General features: G+C 49.3%; 1 protein-coding gene across 1 annotated transcript in view; it reads left to right on the top strand.

Annotated features, from left to right (window-relative positions):
* The window catches only part of MEGF9 (multiple EGF like domains 9), a 49,202-nt gene that overhangs the window by 11,482 nt on the left and 18,751 nt on the right, over nt 1–18,969 (top strand). The window contains exon 2 of the mRNA XM_065853882.2: nt 10,712–10,913. Within this exon, the coding sequence (XP_065709954.1) occupies nt 10,712–10,913 (202 nt within the window). The remainder of the gene's footprint in view (nt 1–10,711; nt 10,914–18,969) is intronic.

The raw sequence follows: 18,969 nt of genomic DNA, 5'->3' as shown, positions 1-18,969 counted from the left end.
CATTTAAAATGAAAAATAAACTAGGAATGGGCTGATCTCTGGAGGGGCAGACGGGTATGAGGGTGGTGCTAGATCCTTGCAGAAGACGATGAGCTTTGGGGTGGGATGGAGGGAATGATGGTCCTGCTGGGCCCAGGAGAGGTTCTTTCCCCCCAGCATCCACTTTGGTGTCGGTGGGTGCCTGGGGCAATGGCTGTTACAGATTTTTGGCTTACAAACCTCTTAAAAACTTTCTGGTTGGTGTGTAGATGGTGAATTCAAGCTTGTGGGCTGGGCAATCGATGCTTCCCACTCTCTGCTTCACCATCCATCGCTTTGCGATCCCTCCTGGGGACCTGCTGTTTGTCCATGCTCACATGTGTACCTGAGCTGGATGGCCCTTGCCTTAGAGCTGAAACCTGTATATATGTAGTGTCAGGTAATAAATGTACTAGTGTGTGCAATATTGGCCAAATCAAACTAGAGCATCTCTGCATTGCCAGGGTGGTGTCAGGTGCCTGCAGCTCCCCAGGTTTGGTAGGATTTTGGAAGCCCATTTGCAGATGGGATGCTCTTTTTGCAGGGTTTATCTTTGGCAGCAGAGCTCATGGAAGAGGTGGAAGGTCCTTCTCCCACAATGCCCAAACAGTCATTATAAAGCCCTCAAAAACTGGGAAGTGGTTGAGATACAAATGTCAGCAAACCTCTTCTAGCTGTTCTGCTGGCTCCAGAGGAATCTCTGTGGTTTTGAGTATCTCTGACCTGGGATCAGGCTTGGTTTTGTCAACCCAAAACTGAACACGCTGCCTTTGCTGAGGGTTGTTCCCTCTCAGTGGTGCCATCCTGGTTGCAAGACACAAGTGATGTGATGCTGCCGGGGGGGCTGTAGTCTGACCCTGCAAATCAGCAGTTTGGGTTTAGTGTCTTGGCTCAGACTTGGTCTTAGCTTAGTGCCTAAGCTGTGGGTGAGATAAGTAGCACATCACAAGATGCCCGAAACCCTTGAGCCTGGCTGTTTCCATCCTCCCCATCACACTTTTAAAGGGTCTGCCTATTGAAGAGGATTTGGCTTTTCTGCGGGACATGGTTGCTACCTGTTGTACTGTGCTGGGTAGCCCGGTATTTATTGTGAGGGTTTCAGAGAACTGGCCTAGACTTTAAGTCACTGTTTATTTGTAGTGGCTGAACTTCTGCTGTTTAATGGAAACATTTTCCTTTTTGAAGGTGAATTATTGCTGGAAATAAATAGGGACGATACCTGGTGGCTGAGGCAGGAGCCAGGGCTGGCCGGAGCTGCAGCATCTGCCGCTGTCGGCAGCAGCGGGATGACTAAGCAGGGAGAAATTAAAAGCCGACGTGCAGCCTTGATTGAAGTCATTAATCTGCTGCAGGGCTTGGGGGTTTAAAGCAACGGTGAGGGGGAGGCGGGGGCTGGCGGCTGCTCCTGTGGGGGGATTCTGTTCCTGCTCAGTGTGCACAGGGTGGATTTGCCCTCTGTAAATTGATGCCATCCCTGGAGCTGATGGAGAAGGGTTTGGAGTATAACTTAGATGCTGAGGGGAGACCTTATTGCTGTCTACAACTGCCTGAAAAAAGGTTGGAACATGGAGGGTGTTGGTCTCTTCTCCCAAGGCACAAGCGATAGGACAAGAGGAAATGGCCTCAAGTTGTGCCAGGGGAGGTTTAGATGGGATATTAGGAAAAAATTCTTCCTGGAAAGGGCTGTGGGGCATTGGAACAGGCTGCCCAGGGCAGTGGTGGAGTCACCATCCCTGGAGGGGTTTAAAAGGAGTTTAGATGAGGATTCCTGGGGGCACAGTTGAGTGCTAGAGTGAGGTTATGGTTGGACTCAATGATCCTGAGGGTCTCTTCCATCTGAGATGACTCTGAGATGTCCCCTGCCCCTGGTCTGCTCCTGCTCAGCAGGTCCCCAGCAGATGATATTGGAGCTGCTGCAGTTCCCGTTTCCAGCGATCACTGATGACGTTCTCTGTCCAGGTGCCTTTTTTCCGTGACGTGTGCTGGGCCCATATCAGTTCCCCCTTAGAAAACTCAACTGCTCTTCCATGGATTTGCCAGTACATTTCATCTCTTTGCAGTGTCTGCAAACCAGTTCTGCTGGTGCTGGCAGAAAGCAAAAGTGAAACAAGTTCTCAAAGGTGGAATTAAACTCACCCGGTGTGAGCTGGAATCAATACACCACCCTGTCCTGTGTGAAGTGTAGCAGGGCAGGCACAAAGCTGCATTATAAAATAAAAGAATATAACTTACAGAGCAGGAAAGCGCTCTTCTCAGCTCAGAAAGCGCTTTCTGTGCCCTGTTGCAGCAGCTCTCCCTGCTCATAGCGCATTATAACTTACAGCTCCTTGTCTGGCAAGAGTTATGGTAACTCCAAATTAGCCCGTAGCTCTGTCATCATAGCCTTGAAATGGGCCCAGATGGGAAAACCTCCCCCAAACCGGTTGTGATTACTCATGCTTCGTGCTATCCCTCTCCCTGGCTGGAGTTTTGCTATGGTAATTCCACTTATTAAGCAAGGAGACAAAACACCTTTATTAAACTTGGAACTGAGCTCAATGAGAGAACTTCAGACCGTCAAAAGGGTTCTTTTCTCTTTGAGCCCCTTCTCTCTTCCTCTGCACAACCTTCGAAGTGAACGGGACAGGAAGAAAGATACTTTGCTGTTTGTGATGAATAAAAATCTGCATCTAAGTATGTTTGTTAAGAGCAGGAGAAAAATTAGGAAAGTGTATTGGGAGTGAATCCTGTGATGTTGAGGCTTCACTTGATCTCCAAGCTTGGAAATGCAATGAGCTGAGGTGGATGGGGTCTCAGCTCAGGCTCTGTAAAGCTTCTTTTAGTACTTTCAGTAAGTGTTAATAAACACTGGGGCTAAAAGAAGCCTTTGTTAGCAGGTCTGTCCCTTTGCTGCTGCAGTGAAGAAGCTGAATCTTGAAAGGAATTGCCCTGGGCACCTGCTGGAGTTACTGATGAAAGTTTTCATTCCAGATTTTCTCCACAGGTTTAAACATAAAATAGCCTAAAACCCTCCAAAGCAAGTCTACCCTCTCTTGAAAAAAAAGTTGTAAAAATGTGTTTTGCTGCTGGTGTGTGGGGCCTTGTGCCCCCTGTCTGTGGAAGGCATCGCTTTGTGCTAAACCAGCTGAAAAGACGTGCATGAGCCCCGTCAGCAATTCTGCCTTGAGAGGATTTAAAGAGGGTTGCTCATGTTGCCGTTGGCTTTTGTTCATCTGAACTGCCATGGAGTGGAGGGGGGTGTTGCTTCCATTGTGGAAGCGCCCGTGCAACCAGGGGATTATCCGGTGACATGGGGGGACATGTCCGCCTGGTCCTGTGGTCCACAGGGCGCATTGGAGGAGCCGGTCCTGCCCCAAGGTGGGACTCAGGGTCTGACCTTTCTTCTTGCCTTGCAGCAGTGTGAACCCCTCTTGGTCCATCGTCTACTTCCACTTGCCTGCACCCACTTGCTCTTGGGGTGGGTAGTTCAGCAGATGCTCAGCACTGAGCTGGGTCCAGGCTGGTCTGGAAGGAGGAGATCGGAGGTCACATCTGTTCCTGCTGAAGCTGAATTTGACACTGAGCATGAGGAGTTAATTGCGGTGACTCAAGAGAAGAGGAGCTTTTGTATCCCCAGGTGCTGTCAGCAGGCAAGGTCCAGAGGGGAAAAGGCTCTCCAAGGCTGCACACCTTGCAGCAATGAATTTTGGCTTTAAGTAACTTAATTGTGTCAGAGCAATGTGCAGGCAGGAGGCAGCTCCTGGAGCTGGGCAGATGAGTTCTTTGCAACATGGACAAAGTCTGCACTTTGCAGCCTGCACAGCTTCTCGAGGGAGGGGGCGACAGGCAACAACTGCTGTGTGTGTGCACAGAGAGCTCTTGGATAAAAGAGGAGGCGGCGAGCTCTGGCTTTGTCAGTGGAGCAAAGGAGTCCCCCTGTACATGTTTCTCATGGGTTTGGGGGTTGAGGAAGATTTGAGTGATAAAATACTGGCCCAGGTTGGCCAGAGAGGTGGTGGATGAACCATCCCTGGAGACATCCCAGGCCAGGCTGGATGGGGCTCTGAGCAACCTGAGCTGGTGAAGATGTCCCTGCTCATGGCAGGAGGGGCACTGGATGAGCTCTGAAGGTCCCTTCAACCCAAACCGGTCTATGATTCTATGATCTGCCCTTCTTGACTTGCAGTTTGTAACTGTCTTAGTGATGGAGATGTGGAGAGCGCACGTCTCTGGTGATTCCTTCCTTAACTGTTGTATGTTTAAGGTATCTGGTTGCTGTAATCTGCATGATATTGAAACTCCTTGCAAAGAAGTTAGTATTTGTTAATTCAAGCAAGGAGAAATCACTTGTGTTGTTGAACTTCCCAGCACGCAGCTCTCCTGCCAGCGGGATGCTGCCTTAACGGGCCTTGATGTTCACTGGGTGGTGGTTGGACGTGGCAGCACCGAGGGACGCGGGAGCATCTGCTCTGAGCCGGGCGGCTGCTGCCAGGGAAGGTCTGCGGGCAGACGGTGCCTCCAGCCGCAGCGGGACGAGCAGCTGCTGTCAAGTGCGTCAGGAACAAAAAGTTTTGCTGATTTCTACTGGAAAAAAGTTTCAGCAGTGAACCTGATGGTTATTTAAATGGAAGACTTTATGGTGCCCTCACAGAGATGTCACCTGGAGGGGTCGGCAGCTTGTTGATGAATGAGAAAGATACACAAATCCTTTTCTTTGCTCAACTAACAGTGACGTGGCGTTTTCCCTTGGGATGTCACACCACATCAGTGGTATAGAGGCAGCTCTTTAAAGGTTTGGACGTTCACTGCAGAGAAGCATCTAAAAATTCCTGGCTTTTAAAAACCAAATAAGCAATTGGGTACATCCCTAGGACTGGAGTGAACCTCTTTGTGCATGGCTCTGAGCCCGGGCTGGCATCACCTGCCCGTTTTATCTCAGCATGAGCACTGTGTGAGGCTTTAACCAATTTATACCAGTCTTGAGGGGAAGAAAAAGATTAATTCTTTTCATATGGAAAGTTATAGTCTTAAAAAGGCCTTATTAACCTTCTGTTTGAAGATCTAAAGTCATGCGAGTGTCTCATCTCGTGCATTGCTGCTCTCCTTGAAATGCAAACATAACCGGGTGATTTCCCCTTCTTCTGCTCCAGCCATGTCTGGGCCAAAAACTAAGGAGTGAGGGATTTGTCCTCAACAGATGATTTATCCCTGGGCTCCCTGGCAGAGCAGGGTCAGTGACCAGGAGGGCTTGGCTCCCCCCTTTCTCTCAGCTATCAAAAGTGGGAGCAAATCCCCCAAAGCGAGGGGTGCTCGTTGCTGTCACCTTCAGATTTGGTTTGGTGGCTTGAGAGATGCTCGCCTGGGTCACCTTGGAGACATGTGGCTTCTCTGAGTGGTGTGAGGGTAGAGCTTCCCCATCCAGTCCTGTAAACTCGCATAAATCCAGCCCTGCAGGGTCCATCCTGGGAGATGTCTGTGGTGCAGTCAGGTTTCTTAAATAGGAGAGCAGTGAAGGCAAAGTAACTTGGGTTTTCATGCAGGTGCAGGAACCTGGAAGAGCCAGTCTGAGCTTAAACCCAATCCCATCCCTGGTCCAGGCTGGTCCCAGTCTGTGTGCTGGGAGCACTGCTGGGGAAGCAATAAAAGCAGGGGGGGCTCATCTGAACTCATCCTCCAGTGCATCTCCCAGCCTCTGTTTTCTTGTTGATTATTCATGCAACACAACTTTATAGCCCAAATACAAATGACTGAAAGGACGATTCTTGCTCAGGGTTTTTTAGTTCGTAGTGCCTGTAAAGCTGCTGCATAAATTCACACGTTCGTTCATTAGCTGCAATTCCCCAAAGCACCCAGTAAAGTTTGTGATTTTAATTACTTTTTGCGGGGATCCGAGCGTACGGAGACTTCAACAGATGATTATAGTTCATATTATTCATGCAGCTTCTTTTAATCCCTTTCTCTGCTAGGACGTGGTCGATAGATACTAAAATTGAACTCTGCTAATAAATTCCCAGCCCCGTCCTGTGTGAGGTGTCTTGATCTTTGAACTGAAGCATTTTGCTGACAAAACGATTACATTTCCTGAGAGGTGCTGCAGAAAATAGGTCTGTGAGGAGGGTGTGAGCTGCCAGGGTTGCTGTCTGCAATGTGGAGGCATTTGCCCAAGTTACATTTCATCCTGTTTATCTCTAAACCCCGAGCTGGGCCGGTTGTGTCGCACACTGGGTGGTAAAAAATATGAAGGTTTTCAAACAGAAGCACGGAATATTTATATGGTTGTGGAAATATTAGTGGGAAAAACTAACCAACTAAAGTAAAACGCTAAGAAAACTGTTTTCAAATTAATTAAAAGGATTTGGTCCATTTTTTTTAACTGTCAAGATTTTAATCCTCAAGCGTTTATTTGTTGTGTTTGAAGTCACTGTATCTTCTTGTGCGATAAATGTTTTGGAGCCGCGTTCTTCTTTGTACGCAGTCTGCTCAGTCGAGACCCAGAGGTTTTCTCCGCGTAGGGATATTTGTTATATAGGAATAATTCCATGTAATCCCCCTGCAGAGCTTTCTGCGTCCTAACCTGTTTCTTAATAACTCTTGGACCACTCCTGCTTCTGTGACATCTCCTTGTCTCATCTCCTCAGGTATTTGTCTTGGCGGTGCGAGGAGCTGGGGATCTCCATGTGCAGGAGGAATCTGAGGTTAATGAGGATCCGTATTTAACTTGGTTTTCTTTGCTTGTGTTTACAGGGTTTATCATTTAGCCTCCCAAGACAGCTTTGCACCTGTGAATCTGACTTCTTTGATGCACGTTTACTGGGGGATGAGCTGGTTCAAAGCTTCCTGCGCAGGTTGCTCCTTGTTTAGCATCTAAAAGGAAGGGAAAGCAACCAAACTGCTCTGTGCTTGTGTTGCACGGAGGAGCTTTCAGGAACCCCTCGGAAAGCAAATTGCCTCTATGTTTGATTGCAGGTGCAGGAAAGGAATAAAAATAACTGATCCCAGGAGTGAGCAGCCTTTGCATTTGTTTAAAGGCTGAGCCCTGGCTGGGGTTGGCCCAAGGAGGTTTGCCTGGGGCTGTGAACTGATGTGGGGATGCTGCATCCCTCTGAAAACACAAAGGAAAAGGATGACAAGGCCTGGGCTGAGCCAGGGTTTGGCCAAAACTCCACGTCTGCCAGCTTGATGTGCTGAAAAGTGCTCGTGTGGCTGCTGGAGACCCTGGGAGTTGGGGCCTTGGCTTCGTGCTCCTTTCCAAGGGATAAGAGAGTGATTTAATCTGATTTAATTTTCCTCAACAAATATGTTTAATCTTTTAACGATATTACAAGGGATGTATAAGCATTGAGAAATCCTTGTCTTTCCCCCGCTATTGACCCAGACAATCCTGTTATGAAACAGCACAAGTGACTCGTGTAAAGCTTTTAACAGCATTAATGTGAACGATGCTGTTCTTGTCACCGGCAGCGTGCCTGACTCTGCGTTGAGCTTGATGGAGGCCGTAAGCACCCTGAATCTGATGCACTCAGTAATAAAATGACTGCAAAATAACAAAACACACTGCTATGTGTATTTATAATCTTTTTGGGATAGGCAGACATCCTCTTCCTACCACTTTGTCTTTACATTGTAGCCTCAAGTGAGAGTAAATTACAGGTCTGAGCAGTTTAAGACACCTTCATAATGCAAGAGTCAACTATTATTTTGTGCTGAGTGCTGTGTAGATGCGAATGGAGCCCAGGACTTGACAGCACCCCTCTCTTATAGAAGGTACAGAGCATCAGCTCATCTCTGATCCCATTCTTGCAGAAGTCTTAGCCCATTGCAGATGTTCCTCAGCTCAACCAGATGTGCTGCAAACCACAGGTGAGGGCACATTGCCTGCAAAGGTTGGATGCAAAAGCATCTTAGACTGGACTAACATCTCCTGTGTTCATGGCATCAGCTTGGTTGCACCAAGCTTGGAGTGATGGAGTTGAATGCAAAAGCCAGTCCAGGGCAAGACTTGACCACGTGGAGATGGTGGTGTTGGAAATGCTGGAGAGATGGTCTGGAGCTCAGCAAATTGATTTACAGGGGCTGGGATAGATAGGACCTTTGCTTTTAAGAGATGGCAGCTTGTGGGGAGGCTCACAAATATTTTGTGATTGTATATCCTGTGCTGGGACGGTACCGTCCAGTTTGCTGGGGGAGGTTTAGCCCACTGGTGCATCATATAGAGGAGATGAAATATCTTCTCGGGGTTAAGGGAAATATCCCATTGAGAGGTGAGGGGGAAAGAGCAGCAGTGCAGCACAGCTGCATCTTTGGCTGTAATCAGAAGAAATCCCCAGTGGAAATAGCCCTGTCTGACTGTTAAAGGGGGATTTATGAGTTTGGGGGGAGGAGTGGAGCTGCAACCGGCCCTGAAAACAGGGAGAAAAACAAAACTGCCAGGTTGGGTCAGACCAAATGGTCACCCATCCAAGACTGGCCAGAAGCAGATGCCAAGGACAGGGCATAATTCAGATTGTTCACAGCCAGTGTTTTGGGGACTTTCCCATCAGGATGGCTCCTGCAGATCCCTGTTGAACAGCTGCCAGCAGACCTGTCCTCCCTGAGCTTATCCAGTCCTCCTCTGGAGCTGTAGGTATTTCTGGCTCCCAGAACATCCCCTGACAATGAGTTCCACAGTTTAATTACAAGCGGAAAGGAAATGGCTTTGGATATATGTATTTTTTTTAACCCTTTGCATGATCCGTTTATTCCGGTGTTGTCAGAAATGGTGTCTGGAGAGGGGTTGTGAAGGGGAAATGAGGGAGAAGGGAGAGAAGATACGCTTGAATTTGGGAATACAGTATGGGGAGAGTAAGGTAAACTACTCAATTAATACCAAAACGGAGCCTTTCCGGGGATGAGATGTGTTATTTTTTCTTAATTGAGTCTAGCAGGTCTAATGGCACCGCACGCAATGAACTCTGAAAGGTAAATTTGTTTTGATGTGCATTTTACAAACTCCAAAATGCTTTTGCACAACAAGTTCTCACGGCTCCCGTTGGCTGGGAGAAGCCCAAGTGCCCGAATCGATAAGGTTCCGCTCGGATAATTGAGATGGGAATTTGGTTCGTTATGTGAAGTGGATGCTGAAGTGGATAATTGCAGATCTTGAGGTGTTTGTCCTATTTGCTGGTTTAGACTGAAGGAAATTTAGGTGCAATTTCACAGGTGTGTAGGTACAAAATGACTTCTGTGGGGATACTGTGCTTGTATCAATAGGGTAATAAAGCTAAATAACTCATCCTTGGTGAGTTATATGAAAATAGATGAAAAGTAAAAGCTCTGAGTGCTGCAGCCGGGCTGGCTCTTGGTTAGAGGTCCTGTGGCTTCACATGGTCCCTTTCCTTCGCACGGGAGGAGAGATCCTTCCTTCATTTGGCTTGGAATGTTCCTTGTAAACTCAACCTGTAATTCTGGTTTTATGATCACTGTGTGTTTGCCAAAGTGCTCTATAATCTGCCTCCCTGTTGTGCCGCGGTCCAGTGGCGAATGCACCAAGGGAAGGTCATCACGGACCCTTTACATTGCTGTGGTGATGGGGGAGACTTTATAGCTTGTATTCCAAAGGCTCTGAGGTCTTCAGTGTTGTCTGATTTCGGCAGATTACCTATTTATTCATAAATTAATCTTCATTCAGTCACTAGATTTTAAGTGTTGCTTGATCCAAGCACCTGGTGAGGTCCTTGCTATTGGATGGGGGCATGAGTATGCAATATAAGTGTTAAAAAGAAACAGTAGTGCTGATGTACAGCATTCGTGTTGAGTTTTCTTGACAATATTTGAGCCTTATGTCAAGTTTTCTTGGGATGGGGCCCTGGCCTGTCCTCTCATAGTGAAGTGTCCTGAATATTGGCTTTTCTGAGGGAATAACAAACACCAGCGGTTGCGTAAAGCCCCTGATGCTCTGTGCACTATTTCTGCAAATAATCCTTGTTTATAATTCACCCTTGGCAGAAGAAGACTTTAAATTATTAAGGCACTAAACACTTTGCAGTGAAGGAACAGAGATAAACCTCTTGGCAGAAACAAATTGCTGAGGAGAGGTTGTTCTCTTTGGCGCATTTGGTGCTTTAAAGTATTATGAGAAATAATGCGCGGGGGGACTGGGAATTCATTACTTGATCAAAAGATTTGTCTTTCTCTTAAAAAAGCAGCTCCTCGGTGTGTGCCAGTTCATTGTGTCACTGTGTGTGTCCTGTGTCAGTCACCAGCCCGTTGGTAAATCCGGGCTGTTCCAGTGGTGTGAAGCAGAGGGTCTTATAACTGGTGATTTTTGCCACCTGTTGCTTATTTATCCTGTTATTACAACAGCTGGCACACGTCGGCTCCTGGAGTCACCTAACCACACAACCATCCGTGTGTGTGTATGTCCGTACAGACATTATATACAGCTACGTATGAGCATGTACATATAATACATATGTATTTAAGTAGTTATACCTACAGTTTTCTAGCTCTCTTCTGGAGAGAGACTTAAAACATGAACCATGGAGATTCAAACCCTAGGGTACTCCCAATTTTTGTTATCATCTCAACACTTTAAAGCAAGTATCATCCTCAAGGGTGATGTTTCCAGACTGGGGTAAGCAAGGGGAGGGCAGCTGTGCTGACAATGCCCCGTGTAGGCTCTTGCTCCACATTGTGCCTCCCCTAAACCGGTTTCATCCTCTTTATCTCTTTGCAGGAGACATCTGCAACTGCAGCGTCGTGGGGAGCATCAGCACGGCCGAATGCAACGTCACGACGGGGCAGTGTCCCTGTCTCGATGGCTACGCCGGGCTGCAGTGCGAGATCTGTGCCCAGGGCTTCCACCAGGAGCCAAACAGCCAGCAGTGCCGGCCCTGCGGCTGCAGCCCCAGCGGCTCCAGCAGTGCCCAGTGTGACCAGTGAGTAACGTGCGCACTGAGATGGGATTTGGGGGTGTTTTGGGATTCGAGATGCACGTCAGGCAAGAATGGGTCTTGTCATTTGGTGCTGGTGTTTAAAAAAAGGGGCAGGAGTGAAGCTGGGCTTCGAAAAATTCATGCATTACTCTTCCTCTCTTCAAGTTTTGGGTTATAAAAATATCCATAGCTGTGGCAAAAGCCCTGGCAACCCACAAGGGAGTAAAATTGCATTTCTGAGTCGTATAGAGGCAGAACCTCTCCTCTAATGCAATAGACTATCGGACTGGACAGCCTTCATGCTTGAGCTGGGGAGGGGAGCGGAGGCTGGGATGGAGCACAGGGCTTTGGAGAGCTTTATTTTCCAGAGGGATATTTGTTACAGCAGAGAAAAGTGAAGCTTTGTGCTCTGCCCTTGCTGAGCAGCGTTGGCTCCTGCCTTGCCCGGTGTTTAACCTGCCGCCCCCTCGCCTTTGCTGCGTCGAGAAAATCACCGTAGCTGATGCTTTGAGCTCTTGGATAATGAATGTGTTCCTCTTCATCTCACCTTACCCACTCTTGCATTTTGCCTTTTAAAAACCGGCATGCAATTATTTTTTTGGGCCCGCAAAGGGAAGTGGTGCCTGCGTGCAGATGCAATGGGCTCCTGCTTGTTGTCTTTTAGGGTTTGGTCCAGGCTCAGCGGGTGTTGAACCAACACCTGCACATTGCTGCCAAGGTTGGGGCTGACTCAGAAGCAAAATGTTCTGCAGGGACGTGCCATCTGTAATTATTTTATCCTTCTTTTTTTTTCCAAAGCCCCATGTTGAGGTCCTTTCTTTTTGTTTCATTGCTGCATTTTTCTGCTTGCATAAGCTCCAAAAAATCAGAACTTATAAGCAATGCTCCAGCTGACTAGAGTGACCTTGTTACTAAAAAAGGTGATTCTTGGGGGTGGAGAGTGTAGAGTTTTTCACTTATTTTTTCTAGTGGTTGTTTTGGGTATGGGAAGATGTGCCTGGAAGCATCATGGTTTGCCACAGACAGGAAAATCTGAGTTTGGTCAGATCTACTGCAAAGGCAAATTGGGCAGAAAGGCAGATGGGGCAAATCTTATCTTTGAGGACTGGGAGAGGAGGGAGGTGCTGCTGGAACAACTGGGTTAACTGGGATGGCACGTTCTCGCCCTGACTCTGAGTCACGGGCAGCGGACAAGGGAAGGATGTGGGTGATGTCTCCCAATGTGGAGTGAGACAAGTCCCCCTGGGGACTTAGGTGAGATGATCCAATTTGTGACGGAGAATGAGGTGGAATTTGTGCACTCAGTGAAACCATCAAACCCAACCCCAGCGTGTATGGACCTGGAAGTGGCAGAGGACCTTGCTACCTTCTCTTCAGCACTGTTTTACAGCCTTGAGGGACATGGGACATGCGAATCCTCGGGCATTTGGAAGAAGCAGCACAGGGCAAAATTTGGAGGAAGACTTGGGGAGGAGGACTGATGTTAACAGAGATCACTCTGTGTTTCTCTTCCCTGCTCAGTGGGGCTTGCTGCAGATGGAAATGACCTCTGGGTGTTTAAAAAGAGGAAAATTAGGTCAGTTGTCTGTGTTGCAGGGCTTAGGGCATTGATACAGCCGTGAGATGGGCAGCGTCCTGCACGGCGGTGTCTGTGGGAAAATGAATGAGATGCAAAATCCCATGGGGCAAATGCACCATCGTTCCTATTGCATTAAAGTGGGATGGCTATGGGTGGCAGAAATGGGGTGCCGGACACATCTACTGCTTCTCTGTGGCAGGGATGGATGGGGGAGGCATCTGGGATGTGGGTACCGAGGCGCATCCCTGCAGTGGGCTCTGTCACGATGGGTGGGATGGCCTCTTCTGCATTGCAAGGAGATGCATGTGTGAATCCAGGGATGGCATTTTTTTGGCTCTTATGTTGGAAACATGGGATCTGGAGCTCTGGGTTTGACGTCCACCTGCTGCCGAGTCCCTGGGTGAGTGGTGCCTGTCCCTCTGGACATCCCCGCTTGGGATGAGGCGCAAGCATCGCCCAACACCAGCACCCAGCTTCTGTTTCATTGACAGTAAAAACACTGCAAGCTGTATTTTCTTTTTTTAAAGCACCATCCCAACTATAACTTGCACAAGTTGATTCCTGCTTGCTGGCTTAAGAAAAAGGGAACTGCTATTCAGACGAGTCTCCGAGATAAACAACAGCATGATTTTGGACTCTGCCCCTTTTTGACAGCGGCTGGTTGGGAGGCAGACTGCACACAAAACATGCCCGAGAGGGTTCAGTCGGCTTGCCCAGGCTTTTGTAAAACTGCCTTTTAAAGCACCACCGTATGATGACTATTAGTATTATTTCTAGGCACACTCTATGGCTGGCCAGATGGCACACCCAAGTGCACTGTTGATTAACTAGGCCTCAACTGCAGACCATCGAATAAAAATTAAAAAAAAGAACCTTTCCCGAGGCAGACAGTTGATTTTGGGAGTGAACATTGACCTGACACGCTGTCGCTATGAATGGGCTCCACGGCCACTAATCAAAGGTCTGTTTTGGTGGTGTTAAAAATTTCATTATCTGAGGAGATCCACACAGATCTCCCCCTGGGATGGCAGAGGATTTCTGTGCCCTGGTTTGGGTGGTTTTTTTGTTGGATGAAAAGCCGTGTGTAGTTGGAACTGGGGCTTGTTCCGGGGCTGGATGCAATCCTGGGCTGCACAGAGCGGGACGGGTGTTCCCCGTGTTGTGGTAACGCCTGGAAACCTCAGATAAAACCACATTTCACTGGGCTGGATGCTGCGTAGATCCTTGCTAAAGATAGCTGTGGCCTGGAAGCGTTCACAGTCCATAGAGGAAGGGTGGAGAAAGAAGTGACGTTTCGAGAGCCATGGTCAAGGTCATAGAGCAGAGGAGAATGAGGATGGTGACTCACATGGGTGCACAGGCTGGGAGGGAGGGTGTCTGGTGGTGGCCCCAGCCCATGGAGATGTAACCCCAGCCAGGAGCTGCCCCCCACCAGCTGCATCTCCCTCACCATCTTTTGGACACCAAGTTAAAAGCCGTGTTGTCCATCAGTCCATCCTCCCCAGGAGCCAGGATATCCCTGCCTGGTGGAGGAGGCAAAGGTGGAGATGATGCTGCTGGAGAAGGCCATCACGCCCAGGCTGCCCAGCTCAAATCTCCCAGGCTTGCACCCCTCTGCATTTATTTTTCTTTATGTGAGCAGAATCCTCTGCCTGAACTCTCATCTCCTACTCCCTACGGCTGGGCAAGAAGCCAAGCCAGAGGCAGCAAAGATGGTCTGGGGGGGACAGTGGTCTCCAGCCCTCTCGTCTGGGGCTCCTCGCAGTGTCTTCCACAAGGATGTCACTCGTGTCCCCAGCTGGCTGGTGACACAGGGACCCAGCACAGCGGGCAGCTCCAGGAGGTGACAGGAGATCCGGGGCAGCCTTTCCCTGCTGCAAAGCAGCCGTCGTGCACCAACACAGCAATAATCTGCACAGGTGTAGCTGTTGAAATGCACGTGGAAATCATGTTCCTGTGTAAACCTGTCCCCTGGCTGATCGATTTAAAGGAGCAGGACTGAGCCCGGCCTGGCAGAGGTGCCATCCTGGTGAAGAGGACGTGTCAGATGACTGCATTTTGATTTATTCTGGTATTTTTTTACCTTGCCAGCAGCACTGGCCAACCCCACAGGGGTTGCAGACTGGAGTGAAAACCGGCCAAGGGTCTCCCAGTGTGTCCCAGTGGTCTCGTCCGCTCTGGTGGTGCCAGGCCTGTCCCTGCCCCTTGGTGAGGGAAGGAAAGGTGTCACCGCGCTGATTTACCTCTTGCAAGGCGTTCAGTTGCGGTTTTCATCGCCCAGCATGTAGGATGTTGTGGCTTTTCTCCAAGACATGGCCACAGGGACAGCATGTTTAACCCGTGAGCAAGTGTCCCCACATGGGTGCTTTTGCACGCCACAATTTGGGATGTGAATGAAGGAGCTGACGAGGTGTTGCACCCTTCAACTCTTATCACACCATCACCTGGGCTAGCGAACAAGAGGAGAGCTGAGCCTGCTGTGGGCTGTTGAGGATTGCCCCGTGGTTAGCTAAACCTGGCTTATCCGTCTAACCTGGCTTAGGTCTTGCCATGTGGTTAGCTAAACCTGGCTTAACCATCTAAACTGGCTTAGGTCTTTCCAGTTCCCTTAAAAAGCTCTAAACTAAACACACATAATATGTTGTCATTGTCCCTACTGAAAACAGATGCATGTTAAATTGGGGTCTGTGAATCAGTTTAAGTTTCTCCCTCTGCCTCAGTTACCCCACAAGCAGAAGGGTGATGGGAAGCAGAGGCTCTGGCGTGCTGTTTGGAGGCCATGTTGGCTTTGGGTTGTGTCCTGTGATGAAATACAGCGTACAGCTCTCAGCTCCTTCAACAACCGAGCAGCTGCCGGCTGGGGAGACAGATCTGCAGCCTGTGATCCCGGTTCACACACAGTTTGCGCCGCAGGCTCGGCATAAGTCATGTTAGAGGGAGCTCCTGTCACTCATTTCTGCTTAAAATAAAAAAAAAAGATAAAGCATTCATATAAATGCCCAAGTGTTAATTCAGAGATGTTTTGCCCCCTCCAGGGATTCTGATGCTTTGTGCTTGCATTAAAAGGAATTAAAGCAGAGTGTCCCTGTGAGCATTTCTACATGGCTGTCCCCTGGAGCGGGGGTGCTGTGAGGCTGAAAGGGGGTGGCTATTGCCATCCCTCTATGTCTTTTTTGTAGTGGGCTTCTCTTTGGAGGGGCTGATCTCCTGACCCTTACTCATGTGGATTTGCACGAGCATTGCTGGCAAGAGCAAGGTCAGCGGCGCTGGACAATGTTCTTTGTTCAGGTCTTTGAATGAGGGCTGGGGGTTCTGCCGGGGCTGGGCAGGCAGAGCAGCACCCTGGGTCTGCGGAGCTGGTGGGATGTGAGAGATGCAAAGAGGGGATGCAGGGGGAAGTGACAAGAACCATCGGTCCTGATGGCCTTGGGAAGCACCCAGGTGGGTCACAGACTAGATGCACCTTGAGCATCATGTGGTATGAAGCTACGCAGGGTAGAATTTGAGTGTATTTGTTAGAAAATGCAGATCCATTGAAATTCAAGGCTTTTGTGGAGCTTTTCCAGCCTGGGCAGGAAGGGTGCTCATGGTGGCGGTTTGAGATGAGACCTCATGTTCCCAAGGCCTTCTGCCCCTCCCAGCCACAGGAGGTTGTTTGGGGGAAGGCGGTGGAGTTCTTTCTGCAGCCAGAAAATCTTCATTTGCTGTCTTCGGGGTGTTATCACGCTTCTGAAATGTCTCTTCTTTGCGTGGGAACTGTATTTCCATCCTACTGTATTTTCGCAGTCCAGTAAACCGCATTGGGCAGATAAGACCTTGGGAGCCCCTACTCCTCAAGGAATTGTACATTCAAAATAAAAAAGCCACAATCTCCCCCACCTTTTTTCCCTATTTTAGAAAGACTGCCCTCCCTTTTATAGATTAGCTGGGCACAAGCGGTGGCTCATTATCTCCCAGTAATGCCTTGTCAGCATCGCTCTGCAGAGAACAGATTTTTTTTGGTAGCGGAAATTGTTACACGTGGACATCATAAAAGCAGAAGAATATCCCGTTAGAGCATATTTTTCTGTGTGCTTTAATTATCTAAGTCTCTCTCCCGTTACAGACTCTCATCCTTCACATCCAATTAGCTCCCATCCTCTCTTCCGTCACCAGCAGGTAAATATTGTCCCTGCACCCATTTTTATTGGCTTGCAGACAGGGATGGGAAATGAATGAGTGACTGGACACAGCAGCAGCGAAAGGTAGATTGTTATCATCTCCTCTAACGTAATTGTGGCTTCTCAGAAATCCTGCTATTTTGTTGTGTTGTGTTTAATTTTTTCCCAGCAGTCTTTGCCCTTCTGGTGTTTTCTGTTCCAGACTTGTTACTCCTGTAAACATTGGCTGCCCTCAAAAAAATATTGGTTTAACTTTTTAAGGTCTTGTGGCTAAATTCTGGCTTGGGGGCAGTGGTTGTTGCCTGCGCCTCTTTCTGCTGCCTGTGAGGAGGCATCAGCAGAGATTTGGGGGATGGAGGGACAATGTTGGGCAAAACTGGTGTGTCAGTGCCATCTCCCTCCCTTCCTCATCTTCTTGCACTGAGGTTGCCTGTCCTATCCCCATGTTGCTGTGATCTCCAAGGGACCACAGAATCATGGAATAGTTTGGTTGAAGGGACCTTCCCAGCTCCCCCAGTGCCCCCCCTGCCATGAGCAGGGACATCTTCACCAGCTCAGGTTGCTCAGAGCCCCGTCCAGCCTGGCCTGGGATGTCTCCAGGGATGGTTCATCCACCACCTCTCTGGCCAACCTGGGCCAGGCTCTCACCACCCTCAGGGCCAACAATTTTTCCTCATGCCTAACCTGAATCTTCCCTCCTTTAGTTTAAAACCATCACCCCTTGTCCTGCCACAACAGGCCTTCCTAAAAGGTCTGTCCCCATCTTTCTTAGAGGCAGAGGGGCAGAATCCTCTCCCTTGACATGCTGGCCATGCTGCTTTTGATGCAGCCCGAGGTACAATTGGCCTTCTGGGCTGCAAGCGCACATTGCCAGCTCACGGCCAACCTTTCACCCACCAGCAACCCAAAGTCCTTCTCCTCAGGGCTCTTCTCCATCCCTTCATCCCCCAGCCTGGATTGATACTGAGTGATGCTCTGGGAGCCGGAAGCTGCTGGTTTGGGCTGAGATTTTGTGGTTAGTTGGGTTTTTGCTGCTTCTCCTTGTGCCACACTGGAGGACCCCATCCAACCTCGCTCTCCCGGGTCATCGTGCTCTTCCCATCGCTTCCTCCCTCCCCAGCTGCCGAGGTCATGGCGGAGGGTGCCGGGAGGGCACATGGAGGAGACAGCACAGCCCCGGGCTGGACATCCCCGGCTTTCCCATCCTCGATGTGGGAGACAGGGTGGTGGAGGCGGCGGTGCCCAGACAAGGTGGCCCTTTGACATTTACAGAATGGCCTTTCAGAGCTGTGAAGTGTCCCTGCTCCGTCGAGGGGCTGCCATATAAACAGATGCCGTCCCCCGGCACAAAATGAGGAATGCGGTGCACAATGGCCCAATGTTCCCCAAAATAAAGCTCCGCTTCTTCTGACCTCCACAAAGGCGGCTCTGAGCGGGGCGCAGGGTCCACCAACCCTTCCACCAACGGGTTTCGGTTGCTGGTGGCTTTGGTTTGAGCCGAGGGAGCAGGGAGGTGAAACCCAACCGTGTGCTATGTGGGGCTTTTTCCTGCTCTTTGCATCCCCACATGCTGGTATTCAAATTAATTGACCTAAAGGAAAATCAACACATGGGTTATGAGCGTTCTCGGTTTGCTCAGGGTGAGTGTTAACAGTGTTGGTTTTCCACAGAAGTGACTCGGAGCGTTTAGCTTTCAAATGTTAACTCTTCTACATTGCTCAGAAAAATGTAAGAGAGATTTATCCCCTTGTTGCTGTCAGACATCACAGAAAATCAGCACAAAAGGAGCCGGGCTCGCTGGAGAAACGCACCATTTTTAGCAACATCTCTTCTGAATCCTAATCTCGTGCAGCGTCCTCTTGTCTTATCCCATCAAAGTGTGACAAAGCCTTTTTCACGAGGGTTGTTTTACAGATGCTCGTAGTTCAGCAACATGTTTTTCCTCATTCATAAGGAGCACCGTTAATTGTATACATTACAGGAACACCTCCAGGGTGATATCTGTGACCAGAGGTTGGCACCTCAGCGCCTGGGAGGGGACAGGGTGACGGGTGAAGCTGGAGATGCCACCAGGTCGGGTAAGGGCTGGCAGGACCCTTGGTTTCCATCTTCCCCAGGGCAACGTGGCCCCTCGATGGCTCTTCTGGGGCTGGTCCTGGCAGGTCATGTTGTCCTGGGAGGTGCTGGGGTGCGAGGGGTTTGTGCACCCGCTCTGTGCTTCAGGGTGAAGACTGTAAATGTGTTTGGCAAAGCTCTTCTTGAAAGCCATGGGGGGTTTTGGGTGGCTCACCCACCCTGGTTTGAGACCCATGGGAGCTCC

This window comes from Patagioenas fasciata, chromosome 20 (assembly GCF_037038585.1).
Source record: "Patagioenas fasciata isolate bPatFas1 chromosome 20, bPatFas1.hap1, whole genome shotgun sequence".
NCBI classification, from domain to species: Eukaryota; Metazoa; Chordata; class Aves; order Columbiformes; family Columbidae; genus Patagioenas; species Patagioenas fasciata.
Note: the sequence above shows the minus strand (reverse complement) of the source record. Positions and strands in the feature narration are given on the sequence as shown.